This window comes from Hypanus sabinus, chromosome 22 (assembly GCF_030144855.1).
Source record: "Hypanus sabinus isolate sHypSab1 chromosome 22, sHypSab1.hap1, whole genome shotgun sequence".
NCBI classification, from domain to species: Eukaryota; Metazoa; Chordata; class Chondrichthyes; order Myliobatiformes; family Dasyatidae; genus Hypanus; species Hypanus sabinus.
The window spans coordinates 14303124-14330022 of record NC_082727.1 but is presented as its reverse complement, the minus strand read 5'-3'; the positions used below and the strand labels follow the sequence as shown (position 1 = coordinate 14330022).

The 26899-nt window shown below is 44.6% G+C and overlaps 1 protein-coding gene across 1 annotated transcript in view; it reads right to left on the bottom strand.

Moving 5' to 3' along the window:
- armh3 (armadillo like helical domain containing 3) overlaps window positions 1-26899 on the bottom strand; it is a 191367-nt gene that overhangs the window by 26956 nt on the left and 137512 nt on the right. The window contains exon 24 of the mRNA XM_059947083.1: window positions 20651-20729. Within this exon, the coding sequence (XP_059803066.1) occupies window positions 20651-20729 (79 nt within the window). The remainder of the gene's footprint in view (window positions 1-20650; window positions 20730-26899) is intronic.

Below are 26899 nucleotides of genomic sequence, written 5' to 3'. Positions count from 1 at the left end.
GAGGATCAATCCCGGACCCAACATATTGATGCAATCACAAAGAAAGCATGTCAGGAGCTCTGCTTCATTATGAGTTTAGGGAGATTTGGTACGTCGCAAAAGACACTCATTCCCATCAACTTCCCTCATCAATTTGGTGTATTGTGTGCAATTCTGGTCATCTAACTACAAGAAAGATATCAATAAATTTGAAAGAGGACAGAGAACATTTACAAGATTGCTGCCGGGCTCGAGGACCTGAGCTATAGGGGAAGACGAAGAGCTTAGGACTTTATTCCCTGGGCTGTCGGAGAATGAAGGGAGATTTGAGTATAGATAGGGTAAGCTTTTCTCACTTCGGTAAGTGTGACGAGAACTATAAGTCATAGGTTAAGGTTGAAAGTTGAAATATTCATGAGGAACCCGAGGCGAAACTTCTTCCCTCGGAGTGTGGTGTGAGTGTGGAACAGCCATCAGTGGAAGTGGTAGATTTACCTACACGTTGTGAAATCTGCCCCATAACAAAATAAGTCCACATCTCAAGTCAGTGATATTAAATCTAGTTCTGATGCTGGTTCAGTTGTAACATTGAAGAGAAGTTTGGATAGGTACGAGGACGGCAGGGGCCTGTTTCTGTGCTGTAGTGCTCAATGATTGTCAATCCATAATGTGGGTACAGCACCACACCCCTTATTTTTAGAGAAAGGTCAAATCCACCCCCCCACCTCCCCAGGGTAGTTGTCGAACTTCATTCATTTAATTAAATACATTTAGATAAAATAAAATCTACTCTTGGTAAAGATGAAATGGCAGGATTGCCATAAAGTCCTATTTGGTCACTAATATCTTTTAAGGACGGACATTTGTTGTTTTTACCCACCAGGCCATACCATAACTTCAGATCCACCAGTGTGGTTGGCCCTCAATCTGTATCCTGTGTTCAGAAATAATTAGAGATGAGATCCACACGCAATGAAAGAACACAGTCACCAGTGTAACACACACAAACTGCTGGAGGGACTCAGCAGGTCAGGTAGCATCTACAGAGGGAAATAAACAGTCCACCATCAAGACTGGAATAGAAGGGGGAAGAAGCCAGAATAAGAAGGGAGGGAAAAGAATACAATCTGGCAGGTGATAGGTGAGAGCTGGTGAGGGACTAGGTGATGGTAAGAGAGATAGGACGAAGTAAAAAACTGAGAGGGGTTTGGTAGAAGGGGTAAAGGGCTGGTGTCACAAGGGTCAGAGACCTGAAACATTGACTGTTCATTCCTTTCGATGCTGCCTGACCTGGTGAGTTCCTCCAGCATTTTGTGTGAGTGTTACCCTGGATTTCCAGCATCTGCAGAATCTCCTGTGCTTTGGAGAGTAGGTTTCCTTCTTTGAAGAACGGCAGTGAGCCAATTCCATTTTTTATGGCAACTTCTATTACTGTCACTAAACCGAGACTATCAATTTCAGATTTATTAAATTATTTGGATTCACGTAATTAAATAAATCTGAAATATTCCTCAGCTGCCTTGGTGAAATGAGAAAACATGACTGGGTAATTTGTCAATACTCTTGTAACTTCACCACCATGGTAACATGCCCATGTCACATATTAAGGATGTCAATGGACTTAAAGATAGTGTGGAGCGTTGAAGTAGAGGCCAAGTTTTGATCTTTTTATTGAAGCCTACAAATTTATAGCACTGGCCATTTAATCCATCATTTTTGCACCTACCAACATAATGATAGAATAGACTACATGGGCCAAATATGTAGTTCCCCTTCTATTTTATGTCCTTTGATGTAGGAACACTAAATGCATGCTCCTGCCAGATCCAGCACATTCACTTTGGAGTAGGTTAAAGGGATGGCACAACATTGTGGGCCGAAGGGCCTATACTGTTCTGTACTGTTCTATGTTCTATTTATCACTTCTCTGCACCGAGGGAGATTTTAGACTCTGATTCTAATCATCACTGCTGATGTCTGGAAGAAAACTGTGAAGGGATTTGTTAAGTTCTTTTTTAATATTCAAATGTAATCACAGCTTTAAAAGAAAGATAGATTTGAGATGCAGTTTGTGAAGCGTCATCTGAATGCATGAATATAATCCATTAATTAGCCAAATTTATCTTATATTTATTAAAATTCCCAACAGGGTACATTAAAGGCCAATCTATCTTTCAGTTTTCCCTGGTGGGATGCACTGACAGGTACCAGTCAGGAGATGGTAGAAGATCATTCATTCTTTCGATGGTACTCAACCGTTTCTTAAATTCCCACCTAATTCGCAGCTACTTCGATTTCTCAGGGACTGAATATCTGTCCCAACCCCCATGTCATTCTTTGATAAAACACTTATGAAGCACATTGGGCCACTTCTCTATGGTAGTTCAAACAGTTACTGTGCAAACTACAGGTTTTCAAAAGCCAAATTTAGGCTTCACTGGAACATGTTTTTGTTGTTATTAGTTCAAAGTGTGACTCCAAGGCTCAGGATATGTTTCCTGTCCCTAATTGTCCTTTCTGGGCTATATCACACTCCAGAATTATGTAAAGACCACTCTTTAAGTAAAGATGACAACAATGTCTTTACTGAGGAACATACACGCAAAATGCTAGAGCTCAGCAGAGCAGGCAGTATCTTCGGAGGGAAATAAGCATAGATGCTCCATTGATGCTGCCTGACCTGCTGAGTTCCTCCAGCATTTTGTGTGTGTTCCTCTGGATTTTCAGCATCAGCAGAATCTCTTTTGTTTATCCTTCACAAAAAGGCATCAGTATTTTGTTTACAATGACCTTCAACCTGAAATATTAAAATTGCGCCTCTTTGCACAGATGCTGCCTGACCTGAGTCCTCCCAGAACTCTCTTGCTTTTATATGTACAGTCATAGAGGATTACAGTACAGAATGAGGCCCTGTGGCCTTGACCACATCAAACTGTTATTCTGCCTAGACCATAGTGCTCCACACTTCTTCCATTCATGTTCTTGTCCAACTTTTGTAATCAAACCCAAATCCACCACCTCTGCCATCAGCTCATATATCACTCTGGTTGAATAAAATGCCCTCGTTACCCTTAATTATCTCCTAAGATATGATAGGATGCCATTTATCCCATCGAGTCTATACCAGCCCTTAGAGCAATCTCACTCCCCAACTTATTTCCCAGTGAGCTACGGCCTCTTGTATTCCCATCAACACCACCTATCCTTCTGCCCAACTGCACTTGGAGCTAATTTACCGAAACCAGTTCAGTGTGTCCTTGAGATGCAGGAGGAAGCCAGAATTCCAGTGGAACATTTCACAGGCACAGGGAAAATATGCAAACTCCACACAGACAGGGCAGTTAAGCTGTGAGACAGAAGTTTCAACTATCATCCAGAACAGGTATTTGATTGCCACACAAGACAATGGCTCTGGACACGTACTCACTGAAGTTTAGAAGAATGAGGGTGATCTCATTGCAATTATTGAATACTGAAAGGTCTAGATGGAGTGGATGTGGAGAGGATGTTTCTAATAGTGAGGGTATCTAGGAACAGACACCACAGCTTCAGAATACAAGAGTGTCCCTTTAGAACAGAGGAAAGAAGGATTATCTTTAGCCAGAGGTTGGTGTATCTGTGGAATTCATTGCCACAGACAGCTGTGGAGGCCAAGTCATCAAGTGTGAGGTCTTGCACTTTGGCAGGAAAAATAATAGAGCAAGTTATTATCTAAATGGAGAGAAACTGGAAAGTGCTTCTGTGCAAAGGGATCTGGGGGTCCTGGTGCAGGAAACACAAAAAGTTAGTATGCAAGTGCAGCAGGTGGTCAAGAAGGCCAATGGAATGCTGGCTTTTATTGCTGGGGTGATGGAGTATAAGAACAGGGAGGTCTTACTGCAGTTGTACCGGGTACTGGTGAGATCACACCCGGAGTACTGCGTGCAGTTTTGGTGTCCATATTTAAGAAAGGACATACTGGCTCTCGAGGCAGTGCAGAGAAGGTTCACTAGGTTAATTCCGGGGATGGGTGGGTTGATGTATGATGAGAGGTTGAGTAGATTGGGACTCTACTCATTGGAGTTTCGAAGAATGAGAGGCGATCTTATTGAAACATATAAGATTGTGAAGGGGCTTGATCGGGTGGATGCGGGGAGAATGTTCCCAATGATGGGTGAAACTAGGACTAGGGGGCACAATCTTAAAATAAGGGGATGCCGTTCCAGGATTGAGATGAGGAGAAATTTCTTCACTCAGAGGGTAGTGGGGCTGTGGAATTTACTGCCCCAGAGAGCTGTGGAAGCTACTACACTCAATAAATTCAAAACGGAGATAGACATTTTCCTGGATAAAAATGGTATTAGGGGATATGGTGAGTGAGCAGGTAAGTGGACATGAGGCTAGGTTTAGATCAGCCATGTGATCTCCTGGACCAGTTTTCGATAGCCTGGATGGGTCGGAGAGGAATTTTCCAGATTTTTTCTCCTCAATTGGCAAATCATTTTTTTCCCCCCGGGTGATCACATGGGTTTGGGCGGGATGAATAATAAAATAAAATGGGCGGCATGGTGCCCTGTTGGTTGGCACTGTTGCCTTGTGGGATTCGGTGCAAATTAGAGTTAAGATTGGATCAGCCATGATCTTGTTGAATGGCGGAGCAGGCTTGAGGGGCCGATTGGCCTACTCCTGCTCCTATCTCTTATGTTCTTATATTTAAAACAGAGGCTGATAGATTATTGATTAGTCAGGGCGCCAGAGGTTTCAGGGAGAAAGCAGGAAAACGGGGTTGAGAGGGAAAATATATCAGCCATGATTGAACGCCAGAGCAGACTTGATGGGCCGAGTGGCCTAATTCTGCTCCCACACAGAGTTTATGGTTTTACCAACATTAGATTTATTTTATTTTAAATTAGTTAATTCCCAAGCTGTCATGGTGGGACCAGAACTTGCTCTTCAAATCACTTGTCCAGATCTTTATATCACCGGTCCATTAATATCACCAACATGCTTGCCGTCTATCTCACTTTCACAGTGATGCTTCCTTGTAACTTGGACCTCTGCCCTTTCCCAAACAGTTTCCAATAAATCAAAAACTAATTAACTGTAACGGCTTCTCAACCAGCTGCAGTATCCGTCTACTTAACACACTGAAATTAGCCTGTTTACTTTTAAAGTATTGCGCTGATGTCACAAGCAAGACCTCGGTGGGGGGGGGGGGGGGGTCAAGCCATTGTTGGAGAGATACGTTGCCATGGTTACACAGTCTTAGAAAGACAAAGTTTGAAACAAGTCACAAAAGAGAGAATTCTGGCTAAGGATTGAAATTACAATCAGTCCTGGGCACACACGTTGATCTACTATAATACGTCACTGGAGCTGCCATGGGGAGGGGTAGATAAAGCCAACACAAAGAGCCTATAAACAAATGCACAGAGGACAGAAGAGAAAGACACATAAGGTATTCTTTGTATTGAAGCCACTTGCATAAAATAGATGATCCAACTGGTGTTAGTCAGCACCATTAAAGAATCCAATGAAGTCAGATCTGAAGAAATAATCTCGTTTCCCTGTGACCACCTTCAACCAGAGAAAGAACAAATGACTATCCTTGAACTCAATGGCGCTGCCATCACCAAGTCAACTTCTACTTGATCTGGCTTACAAACACCTGGGCAAAAGTGTCAGAAATCTTTGCAGTAAATGATTTGCTTCCTGACATCTCAATACGAAGAGGCACAGATAAGAATGAGGGAATGATCTTGCCTGGATTAACGCAGCTCCAACAACACCGACAAAGACCCAGAGGCCCAAAGCACATTCCTTGTCTACTACCAAGCACCAACTTTTAACATTTAATGCCCATAGCTACTGCAATATTAAAGAAAGGTACTGCAATTATTTATCCAGAGTACACTGACAGCATCTTCCAAACCTACAATTTCCACAACCAAGTAGCAATCACAAGGGAATACCTTTCTTTGCAGGTTCCCTGCTGAATTATGCATCTCACTGTCTGAAAAATATATCTTTTCCTTTACAGTCGCTGGTTGTAAATCCTGAAACCTTCTCCCCAATATCACTAGACACTACAATTCTTCAATGCACCAGAACCCCACACTCTTCTCAAGGGCAATTAGGAATGGACAACTAAAAACTGATTTCCCAGGAATAACTTCCTCTAAATAAAGAAATAATCAGAAGTGGTTATTGTAGTGTATTTAATATTTCAGTAACATTGTAAAAATATTAAGTATTCTTTGTATTAACAATTCATTATGGATTATATGTTAGAGGTATATGAATGGCATATATGTCATTATTCCACCACATCATAAGTAAAACAAGAGTACACGTTCTCCTGAGCTGTGTTTTTCTTTTGATTAATTACTGGAGTTGCGAAACGTATCAGTGGTGATGAGTAAATTTTAAAATGAACACGAGATGACGACCTTACATGCAGCATGTTTTTTCTTCACAAGGCTAGAATGACATTCAAGATAAAAAAAAGTGCAGCATGTAAATTCTTTGGAAGGGGAGAAAGACATTAGAGTTGAAAAAGGCAGAAAATGGACAAAACTCATGGGTTCATAAGGAGTGAATGAAGGGTGATAATAATCATACATTTAAAAATAAGCAGAAATGGCTGGCTAAGTTAGAAAAATAGATGTGTTCCATTGAACAACAAATAATTAATTGGTGTATATTGAACAAATTGCACAGTATTTTGAAGCAAATGAAATGGCCAATGAAAAGCAAGTGCCAGTGCTACTGAGTGCAGCTGATGGAAACCCAGTTTGCTTAGAAATTTGACTGCTCCAACAAAACCAGCCAAAATGAGCTTTGCTGATATCACGAACATAATGCAGGAGCGTTCACTACCAAATCATTGTTGCTTGCAGAACATAAGCAAAATCAAAAGGAAAGGGAGACTATTTCAGCTTTTGCGGTTGAATTGAAGAAATTGCCTGAGCACTCCAGTTCAATGATATACTGAGAGAACATGTAGTTTGTGGAATCTTACAAGAAAGCATTCAAAAATTGCTAACTGGAGCACAACCCACATATAAAAGAGCAGTTGAAATACGCAGCTGTATCAATGGAAACAGCAGCCAGAGACATAATTGAGTTGTAGTCAGAAATGAAAGTAAGCATGAACAAAATTGCAACATCTAAACAGAAATCTGCCTGGCCGAACAAACTGTGTTACTGTTGTGGCAGCTGCTCCCATACAACAGACCAATGTAGGTTTAATGGTGAAACTTGCCAAAAATGCAATAAAGTAGGACACATACAAAGAGCATGTCAGGCAGACAAAAACAGATGAACTGCACAGAGAAGAGAAAAAGATAAGTCAAGTTGCAGCTTCAAAAAGAGCACCAATCTTCCTGCTGTTGATGAAAAATCGTATAATGATGAGAGTGACACAGGACTGGATTGATCTTAAGACTTACAAAATAAAAACTAACAGGAGACAAGCAATATGGCTTACACCAAGAGTGAACAGCACATTAATTAAAATGGAATTAGACATTGGCTCAACAATTTCAATCAGACCACAAAATAAGTTTGAATGGCATTTCAAAGATACTGAACAGAAGCCTGCAGATATCCAGTACTGGAGAAAAAAGTAACTTCTGTGGTAATGACATTTGTAACAGTGAAATACAACAACCAAAAAGCCACATTGGGCTTGTGTGTGGCAAAAACAGTAGGGGTTTGAAGTTAGGGCCTGATACAACTACAAGTTGATTAGAGATTATAGTTGCCTGAGACAACTACAATTCGATTGGAGATCCATCCATCTTTTGCACGCCACATCCCCCGCAACAGAGTCAATTGAAAGCAAATTAAGAAAGGTATTGGCAGATGCCACAATAGTGTTCAAGGATGGCACTGGAAAACTCAAACATTTCAATATAAAATAGTGTTAAATGAATGCACCATACCCAAGTTTTAGAAAGTCAATCCAGCTCTTTATACTATCTGTTATAAAGCAACCAATGAGCTAGACTGCATGGAGGCTGAAGGAATTCTTTTCAAGGTTGAGTGGTACTATGGGCAACTCCAGTGGTCCCAGTAGCCAAGAAGCATGGGTCTGTCAGGATCTGCTGTGATGTTAAGGTCACCATCAGCACACTACTGAAAGAAGGTCAATTAACCTCTGCCCAAAATAGAGGACATTTTTGTAAACATTTCTGGAGGGGAGCACTTCTGCAAAATAGATTTAGCTGGGGCCTTCCTACAGATGGAGATGGAAGAAGAGTCCAAAGTGTTCCTCAACATAAACAGTCACAAAGGGGTTTATCGCTATAATAGGCTTATTTTTGGAATAGCATCTGCACCTGCACTCTGGCAGAAAGCTATGGACCAGGTGCTGCAAGGCTGCCCAGGCACTCAGTGTTACCCCAATGACATCATTGTTACCAGTAAGGAAGACAAGGAACATCTCCAAAATCTCAAGGCAGTATTAAAAAGATTAGAAAATTATACGCTCAGAGCACAACGTGACAAATGTGAGTTCTTTAAAACAAGCATCACTTACTGAGATCACACCATTAACGCAGAAGAATTACACAAGTGTGTTAAGAAAATTCAAGCAGTGCTGGACGCCCCAAACCCAAACGATGTGTCACAGTTGCAGTCCTTTTTAGGATCTCCTGCCAAACCTGGCTACTACTATGCTCCACCCCTTGAACTCATTACTTCAGATTGGGAAGAAAGGGCAATGGAAGTAGTAGTGTGAGGTGGCTTCTAAAAAGGCAAAGGAAATGGTGACTTCAGACACTGTATTCACACATTATGATCCACATCGCCCAATGACACTTCCCTGTGACACACTGCCTTATGATACAGGTGCAATCATGTCACATGTTATATGAGTGATGGAAGTGGCCTTTGCATCACGTTCCTTTACAGCTCCTGAGAAAAATTATGCACAGGTTTTCAGAGAGGCCTTGAGTCTGGTTGGGGTGTAAAATGTTTCAACCTGTACTTGAGAATGGGAGAGCTTAACCTCATTACTGATCATCAAAATGCCCACTTTCAATCCACAGAAAGGTTTCCACTAACAGCAGCAGCACAAACACAGAGATGGGCTGTTTCTTTGATGATAAAACTACAAGATCAAATTCAAGATGACAATTAATCATGCAAGTGGTGATGGATCGTCTCGGTTACCCTTGGAAAAGGTTATAACTGAAAAATTGACAGAAGATACTCCTCTATCTCTCTAATGCAAATCGAAAGTCTCCCTATTACAGCAAGATGATCCAAAGGGAAACCAGAAAAGACCCCACACTGTCTCAGGTCTGCATGGCCACCCAAATGTGCAGCAGAAATTCTAGTTCCCCCAGTACTGGGATGAACTTGCCCTTGATGGAGGTTGTGTTGTGTGGGGAGTAAGAGTTGTTGTACCATCCAAGCTGAGAGCCAAAGTGTTGGAGGAACAACATGCTGGTTATCTAGGTGAGGTCAAAATAAAAGTATTGGCTCATAGCTTCGTCTGAAAGCAGGCGACAGATTGCAGATTGAGCAGCTTACCGTGCACTGTGTGGGATACCAATATGCCCAGTAGATTATATGGGTGCTAATGCCCTTTGCTTGGACAACACTGGTGGAGTGGAGAGGGGAGACTTGCAGCTTGGGCAACTGCCGGTCTCCCATAATAAATAAAAACCTTGCCCAGGCTTGCACCCTGGAAACTTTCCAAGGTGCAATCCATGGTCTATTGAGACTAACGGAGGCCTGCCACTACCAGTAGATTCCAAGAGTAGTGCCTTTCTATTCCTGGAAATAGCCTGCATTGCCCTGGTGGAGGATTCATGTGGAGTTTGCCAGACCATTCATGGGCACAAATTTCTTGGAAGCAGCGAATTGAGCTACAAAGTGACCAGAAGCATTCCAATAGCCTCCACTTCAGCCTTGCACACTGTTGATGTGTTGAAAAGTCTCTTCACTTATTCAGTGACAATGGACAACAGTTTGTTGTGGAACCTCCTTGGTTGTAATCTCAGGACTGCTACCCATGCCATGTGGCTAATGAGGCCAGAAATAGTGAGATCATGCAGTCTAACACGTGGGTAAGGAGATGGCGCAGAAGGGAGGGCTTCAGATTTTTGGATCAGAAGAGATAGTTTGCACCTGAACTGGAGGGGAACAAACATCCTTAAGGAAAGGTTTGCTGCACAGGAGTGGGGAGTGTAAACTAGAGTTGCATACCACATCATTTGCTAGGTAGGGATCTTCAGTACTAGATTGGTGATCAACTGCTCAGATCTGGATTGCCCCAATGCCCTCAACTCAAGAGGAAATCAGAATGATTGACTGTTGCAGAAATCATTTCATTTCCTCATTGACTTGGATGCAGGGTTCTAAACAAATCCGTTCTCTTATTCCAGCTTTTCTTTGCTCTATGAAAGAACAAGCATTGAGACGGTGAAACAAATAGCCTTCTACCACCTTATTTGCCATAACAATCTATAATTCCACATCCCACCGCAGGAAGCCTGAAGAATTCTAGCCAAAGTGCACAAACAAATGGTGTTACCAAATACTTTGCAGGGTACTGACATTCACTGCAAATGACTGCAGGCATCTTTTCATTGCTCTGATAACATGGTAATCCTCTCCTGTTGTCACACAACAGCACTCAAAGCAGTGCCAACTGAATAATTGAGAAGCCAAATGCTAATTAAATTAAAGAATTAAAGTGAACCAAACATCTGTGACAGTGCAGAGGGAATATTGCATCTTTTCTTGTGTCCTACCTATCTTCTAACTGTCCAATGAAGCCTTATTTTATACTCAACCACGAAGACTCAGTTGTATAGCACAGAAACGGGTCCTTTGTCCCAATTCACACATGCTGATAAAGGTGCCTTTCCAAACTGACCCCGTTTGCCAGTGTTTAGCCCTATCCATATCCCTGAAAATGTTTCCCATCTATGTCTAAACGTCTTGCAAACTTTGTAATTAAAGTCACCTTCACCACCTCTATTAGCAGCTTACTCCAGATATAAAGTACCATCTGTGAGACAAGAATTATACATGCCTTATATGTATGGGGAAGGGTGGGGATGGCAGGGTGGGAAAGGGATTGTTTTGCTATTGTTGTTCTTGCTTGTGTTGTTCTGCTGAACATAGTGGGTATGCCATATTGACACCAGAATGCATGGCAACACATGCGGGCTTCCCCAGCACATCCTCAGGCTGCGTCGGTTGTTAACAAAACAACGCACTTCACTGTATGTTTTTATGTACCTGTGATAAACAAATCTGAATCTAAATCTTTCCCCCTCACCTTAACCCTACGCTCTCTAACTTTAGATTCCCTCAGCAAAATGACTGTAACCATCCACGCTATCCGTGCCCATTATAATGTTATAATATCAGCCTCCTTGTTCTGGGGAAAACAGTCACAGCAACATCTGCATCAGGGTTACTGTCACTGACATACAGCCTGACTTAACGTTTGAGTTTTGTGACAGCAGTACAACGCAATACATAAATACACAACGAATTACAACAAAATATATGTCAAAATAGTGTGAGATAAGAGAGCCAAAAATAGCACGGTAGTGTTCGTGGATGCCTTGTCCATTCAGAAATCTGATGCCGGGGGTGGGTGGGCGGGGGGGGAAGCTGTTCTAAAAATGTTGAATGTGCGTCTTCAGGCTCCTGTTGCTTCCCTCCGATGAAAGCAAAAGAAAAGGAGAAGAAGGTGTGTCCTCCTGGGTGGTGGGGGAGGTGGCGTGCCCTCCTGGGTGGTTGGGGGAGAGGGTGTGACCTCCTGGGTGGTTGGGGAAGGTGGCGTGCCCTCCTGGGTGGTGGGGGAGGTGGCGTGCCCTCCTGGGTGGTTGGGGGAGGTGGCGTGCCCTCCTGGGTGGTGGGGGAGAATTGGCGTGCCCTCCTGGGTGGTGGGGGAGAATTGGCGTGCCCTCCTGGGTGGTTGGGGGAGGTGGTGTGCCCTCCTGGGTGGTGGGGGAGAATTGGCGTGCCCTCCTGGGTGGTGGGGGAGGTGGCGTGCCCTCCTGGGTGGTTGGGGGAGAGGTGGTGTGTCCTCCTGGGTGGTTGGGGGAGGTGGTGTGCCCTCCTGGGTGGTGGGGGAGGTGGCGTGTCCTCCCGGGTGGTTGGGAGAGGTGGTATGCCCTCCTGGGTGGTGGGGGAGGGTCGTGCCCTCCTGGGTGGTGGGGGAAGTGGCGTGCCCTCCTAGGTGGTGGGGGAGGTGGCGTGCCCTCCTGGGTGGTGGGGGAGAATTGGCGTGCCCTCCTGGGTGGTGGGGGAGGTGGCGTGCCCTCCTGGGTGGTTGGGGGAGGTGGTGTGCCCTCCTGGGTGGTGGGGGAGGTGGTATGCCCTCCTGGGTGGTGGGGGAGGTGGCGTGCCCTCCTGGGTGGTGGGGGAGGTGGCGTGCCCTCCTGGGTGGTGGGGGAGGGTCGTGCCCTCCTGGGTGGTTGGGGGAGGTGGTGTGCCCTCCTGGGTGGTGGGGGAGGTGGCGTGCCCTCCTGGGTGGTGGGGGAGGTGGTATGCCCTCCTGGGTGGTGGGGGAGGTGGTGTGCCCTCCTGGGTGGTGGGGGAGGTGGCGTGTCCTCCCAGATGGTTGGGGAAGGTGGCGTGTCCTCCCGGGTGGTTGGGAGAGGTGGTATGCCCTCCTGGGTGGTTGGGGGAGGTTGTATGCCCTCCTGGGTGGTGGGGGAGGTGGTGTGCCCTCCTGGGTGGTGGGGGAGGTGGCGTGCCCTCCTGGGTGGTTGGGGGAGGTGGTATGCCCTCCTGGGTGGTGGGGGAGGTGGTGTGCCCTCCTGGGTGGTGGGGGAGGTGGCGTGCCCTCCTGGGTGGTTGGGGGAGGTGGTATGCCCTCCTGGGTGGTGGGGGAGGTGGTGTGCCCTCCTGGGTGGTGGGGGAGGTGGCGTGCCCTCCTGGGTGGTTGGGGGAGGTGGTATGCCCTCCTGGGTGGTGGGGGAGGTGGCGTGCCCTCCTGGGTGGTTGGGGGAGGGTCGTGCCCTCCTGGGTGGTGGGGGAGGGTCGTGCCCTCCTGGGTGGTGGGGGAGGGTCGTGCCCTCCTGGGTGGTTGGGGGAGGTGGTGTGCCCTCCTGGGTGGTGGGGGAGGGTCGTGCCCTCCTGGGTGGTGGGGGAGGTGGCGTATCCTCCCGGGTGGTTGGGAGAGGGCGTGTCCTCCCGGGTGGTTGGGAGAGGTGGTATGCCTTCCTGGGTGGTGGGGGAGATGACGTGCCCTCCTGGGTGGTTAAGGTCCTTAAGAACCAGTAACATCATCTATTCGACAGTGACGTTTACCCAACTCTGCCACTCACTCAACTCATCCATTGACGTCCCACCACATGACGGGTCCTGTTCATGTATCAGCTCCGGTTTCTGATCATCTGCATGTTCAAGTTTCCAAATCCACAGCCTTCCATGCTCTCCTCCAGCTCAGATTGTTTGAGCAGCTCTGAAGATAACTGAACCACTTCTAACCTTTCCCTGGGTGGCTTCAACCTCTTCAAAGAACTCACAAAGATCCGCAGACTCCGGTAACCAGGCCTTGACTTCTGGTCTTTTGGTTCATTCGCAGCATCGATTCAAGGACTTGCTGATCAGCAGATACCGGGTCTCAAGGTCCAGAACTGTCGATGGCGGGACCTGGAACACTAAGCCTCGAACTCCAGTCTCACCAAATTGCAAACCCAGGGGTTCACCGTAGCTCATTTCATCTCTCCCCGTGGAACTCCAACTCTGGAACCTACTGACAATTCGCTGACAGGGGGAAGTCATGGTGTGCTGTCACATTCAATCTCTGCAGGCCTATCCAAGACTTCCAGTATTCGGTAGGTTCCAGTGAGATAGATACCTTTCTCATCCTTCTGAGCTCCATCGAGCACAGGCCCAGGGATGTCAAATGCTCTGTACAGTCAAAATTCAGCTGCTAGGTTCAGGCACTCACCAAATGCTGTCGTCTTCCTGTCCACTTTTACGTCGGCCCTCAAAACCTAATTCTTCAACAACCTTTCTGCCACCTCCCTGATGTTCCCAGATATGACCTCAAATCACAGAAGCACAGCAAGAACAGGTCCTTCAGCCCAGTGAGTCGGCATAATCATCAAGCACGGATTTACATTAATCCTTCCCTAATCCAGGTGGAAATGGGTAAGGCAAACCAACTGCTCTGGTGAAGCTGTGTGGGTCAATCCCCCGTATAGTGGATACAATGGATTACAGAAACATTGATGAACTCCAACCATACTATCGACTTCGGACAAGGGAGACTGGAGGTCATCAATGACCTGTGCTTTGTTGGGAGCTAAGGGCCCAAGAAGAGGAAGAATCTAATTTTTAATGTCTTCAGATACCCAGGAAGCTCCCTACCCAAAATGGATAGCTTACAGTGGCCAATTAATCCACCAACCTCCAGGATGGCTAGGTTTAGGGTTAGGGTTAAGGAAACTGGAGCAGCAGGGGCAAAGCTACGCACTTGCAGGGAGAACGTGCAAACTTCACACAAACAGCACCTGAGGTCAGAACTCTACCAACCGTTGTACCACGCTGCCCAAAAAACTTTCACAAAACCTTTTATGGAAATTTACTGAACAAAAGGCATTCTTAAAAGTTGTCACTTTGTGATTCAATATACTGAACAAGTATGAAAGCCGACATTACTCATACTCCTTATCTAAGTAGTGTCAGAAGAATTTGCTGTAGCCAGATACTTATGTGTGTAAGATGCAACAGTGCCATGAAACAAGATACAGAAAGCCTGATGCCTGTACCATCAGGCTCAAAGACAGTTTCTGTACCACTGCTCTAAGACTATTGAACAGTCCTCTAGTACAGTAAGATGGACCCTTGACCCTTACATTTACTTCACCATGATTTTGTATCTTATTGTCTACCTGCACTGTACGTCCTCTGTAATCGTTGCACATTATTCTGCATTATTGTTTTAGCCTGTACAATATAGTGTGTAATGAATTACAAAACACTTCCAATCTGTTCCCCTCTTGTCCTTTAACTCTGCCCTCCTGATCTACCTAGCTCCTCCTACACCCACCCAGTCCCCATCAACCTTCTCCATGTGCCCATCACCCCCACACACTCCCCATTGGGTTCCCTCCTTCCTCACCACTGTTTCCATCTGCCTTCACCACTTCCCTCACTTGAATCCATGTTCCACTTCCCTCTACTATCAGATTCCACCATCAGTAACCCTTTGTAACCCGTACCTGGCATCAACCAGCCTCCGTCACTATTCCGGCTCTTCCCCTCCTGAATCTGTCCATCATTCCTCCTCACCTGGATCCACCCGGCACCTCCCAGCCTCTGCCACTATTCCCACTCTCTCCTCCATCTGCCCATCATTCCTCCTCACCTGGATCCACCAATCACCTCCCAGTGTCTGTCACTGTTCCCACTCTCTCCTTCTCCATTTGTCCGTCATCCCTCCTCACCTGGAACAACCAATCGGCTGCCAGCTCTTGCTCCACCCCTTCCACCACCTTTTTATAGTAGCTATTTCCACTCTCTCTTCCAGTCTAGGTGACGGGTCTTGATCCAAAATGTCGAATGTCCATTTACCTCCTGTCTGACCTGCTGAGTTCCTCCAGCATCTTCATGTTGCTCCAGTTTCCAGGATTGCAGCCTCTTGTGTCTCCTGTTTAATTTATCCTGGCTCAGGTGGAAAGCTGTTTCAGGCAGTACATCTTCCTCTGAAAGACGCGACTACATTCAAGCTCAGGCTGGGTCAATGAAAAAGGTAATACAAGCTGCAAACGTTTGAGCAGAGAATGAAGGCCAGTTGTTCCCCGCAGTACTGAGTGAGATTAAACTGATTCCACATCCACAGCAGCCTTTGGATGAACAGCTGGGGACCACCCCCAATCTTTGGAATGGAAGGGGGAAATCAGTGCCATCAGTACAGGGGACAGTAAAAAAGCTTCTGAGTTCAGAATGTAAGATCATAAGACACAGGAGCAGAATTAGCCCAATTGGCTCTGCGTCTGCTGATTTACTGCCCCTCTCAACCCCATTCTCCTGCCTTCTCCCCATAACCTTTGAAGCCTTCACTAACTAAGATCCTATCAAACTCAGCTTTATATATACCCAATGACATTGTTTCAACAACTATCTGTGGCAATGAATTTCACATATTCTCCACTCTCTGGCTAAAGAAATTCCTCATCTCTGTTTCAAAAGGTCCTATTCTACGGCCATGTCCTCTGATCCTAGACCAACCCACTGTGGGAAACATCCTCTGCACATTCACTCAATCTAGGCCTTTCAAAATTAAAGAGGTTTCATTGAGACCCCCCCCCCCCCTGTTGTTCTAAGATCCAGGATGTGTTATGAAGGCTATAATATATATTGCTGTTGGCAGCTTTGAGGATCTTGAAACACTGGAGACAAGATACACGAAACTGTAAAGGATAAATATTATCTACAGGGCACTATGATTTACTTTTTGGAATCAACAACACAATGTCTAAACTTGTGGGTGATACCAGATCTGAGACATTACTGAGGACAAGGGGACCAATATAGCAGATGAAGGGAAGACTAACGGGGATAATACATCAGGAAAGGATGGACATAGAGTGATGACAAACCAAGATCTCTGAAAGAATGGAAGGATTTAATAATTGACACTTGGGAAGAGTAGTTTTGGATTGTCACCAACATATCCAACAAAGAAGTAATGCCTTCACCCAGAGTGGCAGGAGTGCAGAACACACTCCCACACCAAATGATTAAAACAAACAATGCAGATGCATGTAAGGGGCAGCTGAGGGAGAAGTATCGGGCAGCATAGTATAATGCTTCACGGTGCCAGCATTCAGAAGATCAGGGTTTACTTCTTTGTGCTGTTTGTCAGGAGCACATCCATTCTCCTTGTGACCATGTGGATTTCCACCAGGTGCTCCAGCTTCTTCCCACGTTCCAAAAAGACATACAGGTTGGGGTTAGTAAGTTGTGGGCACGCTATGTTGGCATTGGAAGCATGGCGACTCATGCAAGCTGCCCCTAGCACATACACGGACTGTGTTGGTCGTTGCTACAAATAATGGATGCATGTTTCGATATACACATGGCTAATAAAGCTAACCTTTATCTGCTAGGTTTAAGTGATGAAAAACAGGTGGAGACACCAGTAAGTATAAAATCCAGTATGGACTGGTTGGGCCGAATGGCTTGTTTCCAGCACAATCTCTATTTGGACCCAGTATTGCTTGCTGAATGACATGAGAGGAGCACAAAGAAACCAGAGGCCACCAATTCAGTCGCAGTAAAAACAAAGCACTTGCCCTGATTTAACCTTTCCATCAGCAATGAATTGTGTTAAAAACAGAAACAGCTCACATGATCTCCTGGACCAGATCAGAGGTGGCTACATGTAGCAAAACTCTTAAACATGACTCCAAACAGATAAGCTTTTAAAAAGCCATTATGCATGGCTCTAAACCCTCTGTGAAATGCTGGCAGGTTTCCCTTACACAGGAAGAATAGAAATCACCGCCTCCGCCTCTCCTGTTCCAAGCACACAGAAACACAAGTGTCAAGAGGAAGAAATACTTCAGTATGAGCCTTTCACTTTGTTATCCCAAGCAGGAAAACAATAGACAGATCTTCCGTTGTCCCGAAATCGCAGTCCAGGCAGCTGGGCTGGCCATCTCAGCATGCAGCCTGTCAAACTCTCCTACCTGGCTCACCGGCTGTCAAAGCTGCTAGCTTAGGATGGCATGGTAGCACAGCAGTTAGTGTAATGCTCTACAGCACAAGTGACCTGGGTTCAATTCCCATTGCTGTCTGCAAGGAGTTTGTACGTTCTCCCCATGACCGCTGAGTCACAGAAAACTACAGCACAGAAAAAAGGCCTTTAGGCCCATCCAGTCTATGCCAACCCATTTAAACTGCCTAGTCCCATTGACCTGCACCTGGACTTTAGCCCTCCATACCCTTTCCATCCATGTACCTAAACTTCTCTTAAATATTGAAATTGAAATCGCATCCACTACTTGCTCTAGCAGCTCATTCCACATTCTCACTTCTCTCTGAGTGGAGAAATTTTCCCCTCATAAGCCCCATAAACATTTCACCCTTCACCTGTAACCCACGACCTCTAGTTGTAGTCCCATCCACTCTCAGTAGAAATAGCCTGCTTGCATTTACGTTATCTATACCCCCCATACTTTGTATTCCTCTACCAAATCTCTCCTCAATCTTCTATGTTCGAGGGAATAAAGTTCTAACCTATTCAATCTTTCCTTCTAACTCAGGTACTCCAGTTCTGGCAACATCCTTGTAAATTTTCTCTGTTTCCTTTCAATCTTATTTACATCTTTCCTGTAGGTAGGTGACCAAAACTGCACATAATACTCCAAATTACGTCCCACCAACGCTTTACACAACTTACACATAACATTTCAACTTCTGTACTCAACACTTTGATCTATGAAAGTCAATGTACCAGAAACTTTGCTAACGACCATGTGGTGCCATCAAACCTGTGGTGCCACTTACAATGAATGATGGACCTGTATTCCCAGATCAGAGAGGCAACTATCTATTACTACTCCTCCCGCAAAGCCAATGTCGAATCCAATTTAACACCTCATCTCGAATGCCAAGCGAATGAACCTTCTTAACCAACCTCCCATATGGGACCCTGCCAAATGCCTTGCTTAAGTCCATGTAGTCAACATCCACTGCCTTGCCTTGGTCAACTTTCCTGGTAACATACTTGAAAACTTCTATAAGCTTCATTAGACATGACCGACCATGCACAAACCCATGCAATTATCCCTAATCAATCCCTGACTATCCAAATACTGATATATCCAGTCTCTTAGAATACCCACCAAAAACTTTCCCACTACGGATGTCAGGCTCAATGGCCCATAATTTTCTAGTTTATTCTTAGACCCTTTCTTAAACAGCGGAACAACATTAGCTATCTCCGAGTCCTCCAGCACTCTATCTGTCACTAAGGACAATTTCAATATCTCTGCTAGGGGCCCCTGCAATTTCTGTACCAGCCTCCCACAAGGTCCGAGGGAACACCCTGGGGATTTCTCCACCTTGATTTGCCTCAAGACAGCAAACACCTCCTTCTTTGTAATGTGTACAGGGTCCATGACCTTGTTGCTGCTTTGCCTCACTTCTATAGACACTGTGTGCATCTCCGGAATAAATACAAATGCAAGAAATCCATTTAAGATCACCCCCATCCCTTTTGACCACACAGATTACCATTCTGATCTTCCAGAGGACCAATTTTGTCCCTTGCAATCCTTTTGCTCTTAACATATCTGTAACAGACCTTTGGATTCTCCTTCACCTTGTGTGCAAGAGCAACCTCTTGGCTTCTTTCGTCACTCCTGATTTCATCCTTAAGAGTTCTGTTGCTGAGGTACCTCATTTGTTCCTACCCGCTTATACCTGCTATGCAACCCCCTTTTTTCTCTTAACCAGGGTATCTATAAGTGCCTGTTTCCTCCAGGTGCTCCGGTTTCCTCCCACATTTCTAAGATGTACAGATTAGGGTTGGTGAACCCTGGGCCATGACCATCATCATGATCATAAAATGCCTGTAATGCCACTGGTGTTTAGGGCAGCAAAGGGCTACAGGACCATAAAACCAGAGTTAGGCCACTCAGCCCATTGAGTCAGCTCCACCAATCCATTATCCTTCCCCCCCCCCCCGCCCCATAACCTTTGATGCCCTGACTAGCAAAGAAGTTAACAACTTCTTTAAATATATTCAATGACTTGGCCTTCACTGCTATCTGTGGCAATGAATTCCACAGATTCACCATCCTCTGGCTAAAGAAATTCTTTCTCATCTCTATTTTAAATGGAAATCCCTCTGTTCTGAAGCTGTGCTCTCTGGTCCTGGACTCATCCACTATAGGAGACATCCACTCAATCCAGACTTCTCAATATTCAAAAGGCTTGATATGCTGACACTGAAACTGTGCCCGAACTGGACTGTGCTGGTTGTTGATGCAAACGGTGCATTTTACTTTATGTTTTGATGTGCTTGTGCCAAATAAAGCTAATCTTTAATCTGTCTTTACAACCTCTAGCATGTTTGGGCTGTTGCAATAAGACTTCGACACTTGCAGATGCCTCTCTAAAACCAAGGGGCACAGGTTTAGGGTGAGGAAAGACTTAAAAGCACCTGAGGGTAGCATTGGTGCCTCCATACCAGACGGTGATGCAACCAGTCAGAATTGCCTTCACCGCATCTGTAGAAATTTGCACGAGTCTTTGCTGACATGCCAAATATCCTCAAATTCCTAATGAAATAGAGCCACTGTTGTGCACCTTTGTAATTACTTCAATATGTGGGGTACAGCATAGATCTTCAGAGATGTTGACACCCAGAAACTTGACAGAAACTATGTTCCTCTCTCCATAGATCCTGCCTGAACTGCAAGGTGTTTTTTTTAAAATTTGGATTCCCAGCACTGGCAGCTTTCTGCCTCTTGGCTGCCATTCCCAATCACTACACTCTGAGCCGAGTGGCAAAGTGTGGGTGTGCGGATTGCAGACGAGGACGGGATTGTTCTCAGACACGATTCATCTGCAGTTAAACCTGGGTTCACTGGTGGGCCAGCCAATGAGTGACAGAACTGAACTGCAGCAGCTCTCAACGGGGTGGAAGTAAACTGACGCACAAGTATATTTAGAAAGCATCAGAGCTACGTACCTGATCTTCGGAGAGCTGTGAGATGTGATTGACTGCCGCATACGACTCTATCTTGGGGTTAAAATGGTTGATGATGGCTCTGCAAAACAGAAAGTGGCCTCTTGTAAACTAAACCTGATTACAAAATAAACTGAAATTAATATTCAATACCTGAAATTTGATACAATTTAGCTAGTATTGGTAAATGGAAAATGGTCAAACATGAATCTGTTTTCAAACATTGCTTAACATCTTTAAACGAAAAGTTGTCCACTTTGTAACTACAGAGGGAAAGAAAGTCTGGGCACCTCTGGTCAAAATTTCTGTTATTGTGAGTCATAAAGTTAAAGATGAAACATTCTTTTCAACATTTTAAGCAAGATTAGTGTATTATTTTTGTTTTGTACAACTTTAGAGCGAAAAAAAGGAAAGGAGCACCATGCAAAAGTTTGGGCACCCCAAGAGATTTGAGCTCTCAGATAACTTTTACCAAGGTCTCAGCCCTTAATTAGCTTGTTAGGGCTATGGCTTGTTCACAGTCATCGTTAGGAAAGGGCAGGTGATGCAAATTTCAAAGCTTTATAAATACCCTGACTCCTCAAACCTTGTCCCAACAATCAGCAGCCATGGGTTCCTCTAAACAGCTGCCTAGCACTCTGAAAATTAAAATAAATGATGCCCACAAAGCAGGAGAAGGCTATAAGGAGATAGCAAAGCGTTTTCAGGTAGCCGTTTCCTCAGTTCGTAATGTAATTAAGAAATGGCAGTTAACAGGAACGGTGGAGGTCAAGTTGAGATCTGGAAGACCAAGAAAACTTTCCGAGAGAACTGCTTGTAGGATTGCTAGAAAGGCAAATCAAAACCCCCATTTGACTGCAAAAGACCTTCAGGAAGATTTAGCAGACTCTGGACTATTATCCTAAACACACCTCAAATTCCACAGTGGATGCAAGAGGAGCAAGCTGAAGGTTTTGCCATGGCCCACACAGTCCCCCAACCTAAATATCATCGAAAATCTGTGGATAGACCTCAAAAGAGCAGTGCCTGCAATACGGCCCAAGAATCTCACAGAACTAGAAGCCTTTTGCAAGGAAGAATGGGTGAAAATCCCCCAAACAAGAATTGAAAGACTCTTAGCTGGCTACAGAAAGTGTTTACAAGTGTTTACTTGCCAAAGAGGGTGTTACTAAGTACTGACCATGCAGGGTGCCCAAACTTTTGCTTTGGGCCCTTTTCCTTTTTTGTTATTTTGAAACTGTAAAAGATGGAAATAAAAAATTAATCTTAATAAAATATTAAAGAACTGTGTCATCTTTAACTTCATGCCTTTTGGAAATCAGGTAATCTTTCACTCGCTTAGCTATTCACAGTAACAGAAATTTTGACCAGGGTGCCCAAACTTTTGCAGGCCATTGTACACATGGGCAGATATGATGAGAAACATGGTATAATTATTTGCTTATTGGCAAAACTGCCCAAAATAACACCTTCCACTTTCAAAAATGCATGTGGAAGTCATCACCTCTCCATAGTGCAACTGAGAATACACTTATAAAACTAATTTACTGGCCAGCAGTAGCTTTGGGAGGTCCAGACGTGATGAAAAATGCCATATAAAATCAAGTATTTTTCTTCCTTCTGTCCTTATCATGATTCCTGAGGAGGCAAGAAACACTGTTCTTTGCATTACGAACGCAGATGGTGAATATCCAAGAGAGTGAGGGTGTACAGTGTTACTTTGCCGGAGGCACAAGAGGCTGCAGATGCTGGAACTCTGAAGCAAGAAATGAACTGCTAGAGGAACTCAGTGGGTCAGACACTCTCCATGCACAGTTGATGACTGAGGTTAAGATTTTTCATCTGGATCGAGTGAGTAGTGGGGAGGTGGCAAGTATAAAAAGGTAGGGGAAGGGATGGGGAGGTGGTGGAGGTGATGGTGGATCCAGGTGAGGAGGGGTGATAGAAAGATGGAGGAGGCGAGAGTGGGAATTATGACAGAGGCCAAGAGGTGTTAGTTGGAGGTGGAATCTGATAGGAGAGGAAGGTGGGAGCATGGAATCAAGTGAGGGAGATGGGGACAACAGAAGGTATTGATATTGGTTTATTATTGTCACATGTACTAAGATAGAGTGAAAAACCCATCTTGTGTACTGTTTGTACAGATCAAATCATTACACAATGCATTCAAATGGATTAAGGCAAAACACTAACAATGCAGAATGAAGTGTCAGAATTACCGAAAAAGCACAATGCAGGTAAACGATAAAATGCAGGTAAACGATAAAGTGCAGGATCATAGCAAGGTAGATTGTGAGGCCAAGAATCAATCTTATTATACAAGAGGTCGGTTCCAGAGTCTGATAACAGTGCGATAGAAGCTGAACTTGATCCTGGTGGCTTAAAATGCCACGTGAATCACAGTGCACTGTGAGAAACTAAAAGCTTCTCCTCGTCATTACAAGAGTCACATTCTTATCCAGAACGTGTTCCCTGATTTCCAACTCCCCATACTGAAGAAACTCTCTCTTATTCATCCTCTCTAAATCTTCTATGTATTAATGAGAATGTACAGAATTATAATTAATATCACCAACATATGTCTTGAAACTTGCTGGCTTTATGGCAGCAGTACAATAAATACATGATAAATAAAGAGAAGAAAACTGAGTTATAGTTAGTATAGACTTGTCTATTAAATAGTTAAGTTAAAATAAGTAGTGGAAAAAGCAAATAAAAATAGTAGTGAGGTGGTGATCATGGGTTCAATCAGATGGCAGAGAGGAAGAAGCTGTTCTTGAATCACAGAGTGTGTGCCTTTAGGCTTCTGTACCTCCTTCTTGACGGTAACAGTGTGAAGAGGGCATGATCTGGGTGGTGGGGATCCTTGATGATGGACACTGCCTTCCTAAGGCAGCACTCCTTGAGGATGTCTTGGATACCACGGACGCCAGCACCCATGATGGAGCTGATTAAGTTTACAAGTTTCTGCCGCTTACTTCGATCTTGTGCAATAGCCCCCTCATACCAGACGATGATGCAGCCAATCAAAATGCTCTCCATGGTACATTTGTAGAAGTTTCAAGTGTTTTAGATGACAAACCAAATCTCCTGAAACTCCTAATGAAATATAGCCACAGTCTTGCCTTCTTTATAGCTGCATCAATATATTGTGTCCAGGTTAGGTCCTTAAGAGATTTTAGCACCCAGAAACATGAAATTGCTCACTCTCCAATTCTGATCCCTCTATGAGGATTGGTTTGTGTCCCCCTGTCTTACCCATCCTGAAGTCCACAATCAGCTCTTTGGCCTTGCTAACGTTGAGTGCCAGGTTTCTGCTGCAACACCACTTAACTAATTGGTATATCATGCTCCTATACACCCTCTCGTCTCCATCTGAGATTCTGTCAGCAATGGTTTGATCATCAGCAAATCTATAGATGCTGTTTGAGCTATGCCTAGTGTTATGTGTGCTGGACAAACCAGATGGAAATGGGGTCCAGAGCTACCCCCCCCCCCCAGGAACTATGCTGCTAATGAGAGAGAGATGACGAACAAAGGTAGAGGCTTCTGCTACAGATAAGAGAGAGAGAGAGATGGGTAATTTATGTATTATGGCTTCTTCACTGATGAAAAGGTAAACAACCTTTTGCTACAAGGACATTTCTTTGCTCGTTAACATTCTTGCTGAGACAGCAGGGAGTGTACTAGTTTGATTGACATGGCCATGTTGAGTTGATGGATAGCTGATACCCCGCCAGTGGGGATAAAAGATGGGTCTGGGGAGACACCCCCAGACACACCAGTGGACACTGAAAGAGTGTTGTGTACCCACAGGAAGGTGGGAGCCTGGAGGATCGGTTCAGGAGAATCGGTCTGGAGCACGGTGGATGAAGGCAGACCGGTGGGGACTTGTCCGTGTGTGTTCACCCTTGCCTGGGTGACGAGTCCATCACTGAAGAACGGTCTAGCCTGGAACGGAAGGGTCATAATCGGTGACCCCAACGGTTTGACGGAACAAGAAGACGACGGAAGGTTTGCCTGCTACAGCTGCTCCCATCTCGCTCGCTCTCTCTCTCTCTCTCCAACACTGCAACACAACAACTACCTCAGCACACATGAACTGAACTAAACTCTATATTCTCTTATGACAATTCATTTACCCCTAGACTTTGATAGAGCTTGTTTTTTACTGTTGATTATTATTCCTACACTTCTGTTTTTATTATTGCTAACCTGTTTTATATGTATATTTGCATTTTTGATACTGTATTGTTTAGTTTACTAATAAACACCTTTAGTTACAGTACCACCACCTTTAGTTACAGTACCACCAGACTCCAACGTCTCATTCCATTTCTATTGGTCTGTTAACCCAGTTACGGGTACGTAACACAGTGTGATTGTCAGCAAGGTGGAGTTGTTATTTCTGATCTGCACAGACTGTAGTCTTCGTCAAAGATTCAGTTGCAGGGGGAGGTACAGAGGCCTAGGTTTTGTAGATTTTCAATCAGGACTGTAGGAACGATGGTGTTGAATGCTGACCTATTGTCAATAAAGAACATCCTGACCTAGGCATTTGCATTGTCCAGGTGATCCAAGGCTGCATGGAGAGCCACTGAGATTGCATCTGCTGTAGACCTGTTGTGGCAATAGGCAAATTGCAGTGGGTCCAGGTCCTTCCTGAGACAGGTGTTGATTCTAGCCATGACCAACCTCTCAAAGTATTTGATCACCATAGATGTGAGGCTATTGGACGATAGTCATTGAGGCAGGTCACACTGCTCTTCTTGTGCACTGGTATAATTGTCACCCTTTACAGCAGTCTAATTTCCAATAATTATAACTGAATTGTACTCATTCTCACTTTACAAGGGTCTCTTATCAATTTTTAAACCAGAACCCAAAGTTCTCTCCTGCAGCAGAAGGTGTAATTCTATAGCCAGTTTGATCAGTTATTCTCCCTCAATGTAACTTTATTACTTATTACAGTTAACAAAGTTCAAAGTGAATTTATTATTAAAGTACATATATGTCACAAAATTACAGCTTTAAGTTCATTTTCTTGCAGGCATTCACAGGAGAACAAAAATACAATAGAATCAATGAAAAACTACGACTGATAAATAACCCCAACTGTGCAAATACAACAGAAAACAATAATAAGTAAATGACACAAAGAACATGAGTTGGAGAGTCTGTGAAAGTGAGTCCATACTTTGTGAAACCTCACATTTCAGTGTGCCAGTGAGTGCAGTTGTTCACACTGATTCAGGATCCTCATGGCTGTAGGGTAATAACTGTTCCTAAACATGGTGCTGTGGGTACCTCCCTCCCAATGATAGCAACAATCAGGGTGCATGGCCTGGGTGGTGGGGGTCTTTAATGATGGGTGCCACTTTCTCGTGGCAGTGCTCCTTGTAGAAGTGACAGGTGAAGCAAACAGGTGAACTGTCAGGTAAAATGCCACATTAACCATTGGGCCTTCACGTTGGTCCATTACGACGGGAACACGATTTAACATCTTCACTTCACCATATCCTCTTGTTCAAGAACCATTACGTAACAATGCCTGTCAGCTGAGGAAGCCAGATGAGGACATTAAAATCAGATTTATTTATGAAGGAAAGATGAATACTTTGCAGGAGACAGCAGGACACGGGGCTCGTAGCTCAGTGTACAGATAAAACTGCGGGATTCAGCCAAAGTCATAGATTCAAAGACAGAACAATTGTAAGGCAGATAATTACAGGATGTTCCTCGAAATGGCTTACATGATCTTGCCAGCTATTTAGTAAGGGCTGTCTTATAGGGTGAAGACTTTCACTGTGGAGCAGATGGTTGCTGAGATCTGACCTTAACACTCATGCTCATAAGTTATAGGAAGAAGCGGTACTTCAGTATCACCTTAACAATTTTTACAAACGCACCGCAGAAAGCATCCCGTCCGGGTGCATCTTGGCTTGTTTGGCAACTGCTCTGCTTGTGGCTGTAAGACACTGCAGAGAGATGTGAACACAGTCCAGTCGATCATGAAAAATGCATGGTCACACACTTTGGTAGTAGAAATAAAAGTGCAGACTATTTTCTAATCCAAAAGGACTTGGGAGTCCTTGTGCAGAACACCCTGAAGGTTAACTTGCAGGTCGAGTTGGTGTTGAGGAAAGCAAATGCCATGTTAGCATTCATTTCAAGAGATCTAGAATACAAGAGCATGGATGTGATGCTGAGGCTTTATAAGGCACTGGTGAGGCCTCACCTTGAGTATTGTGA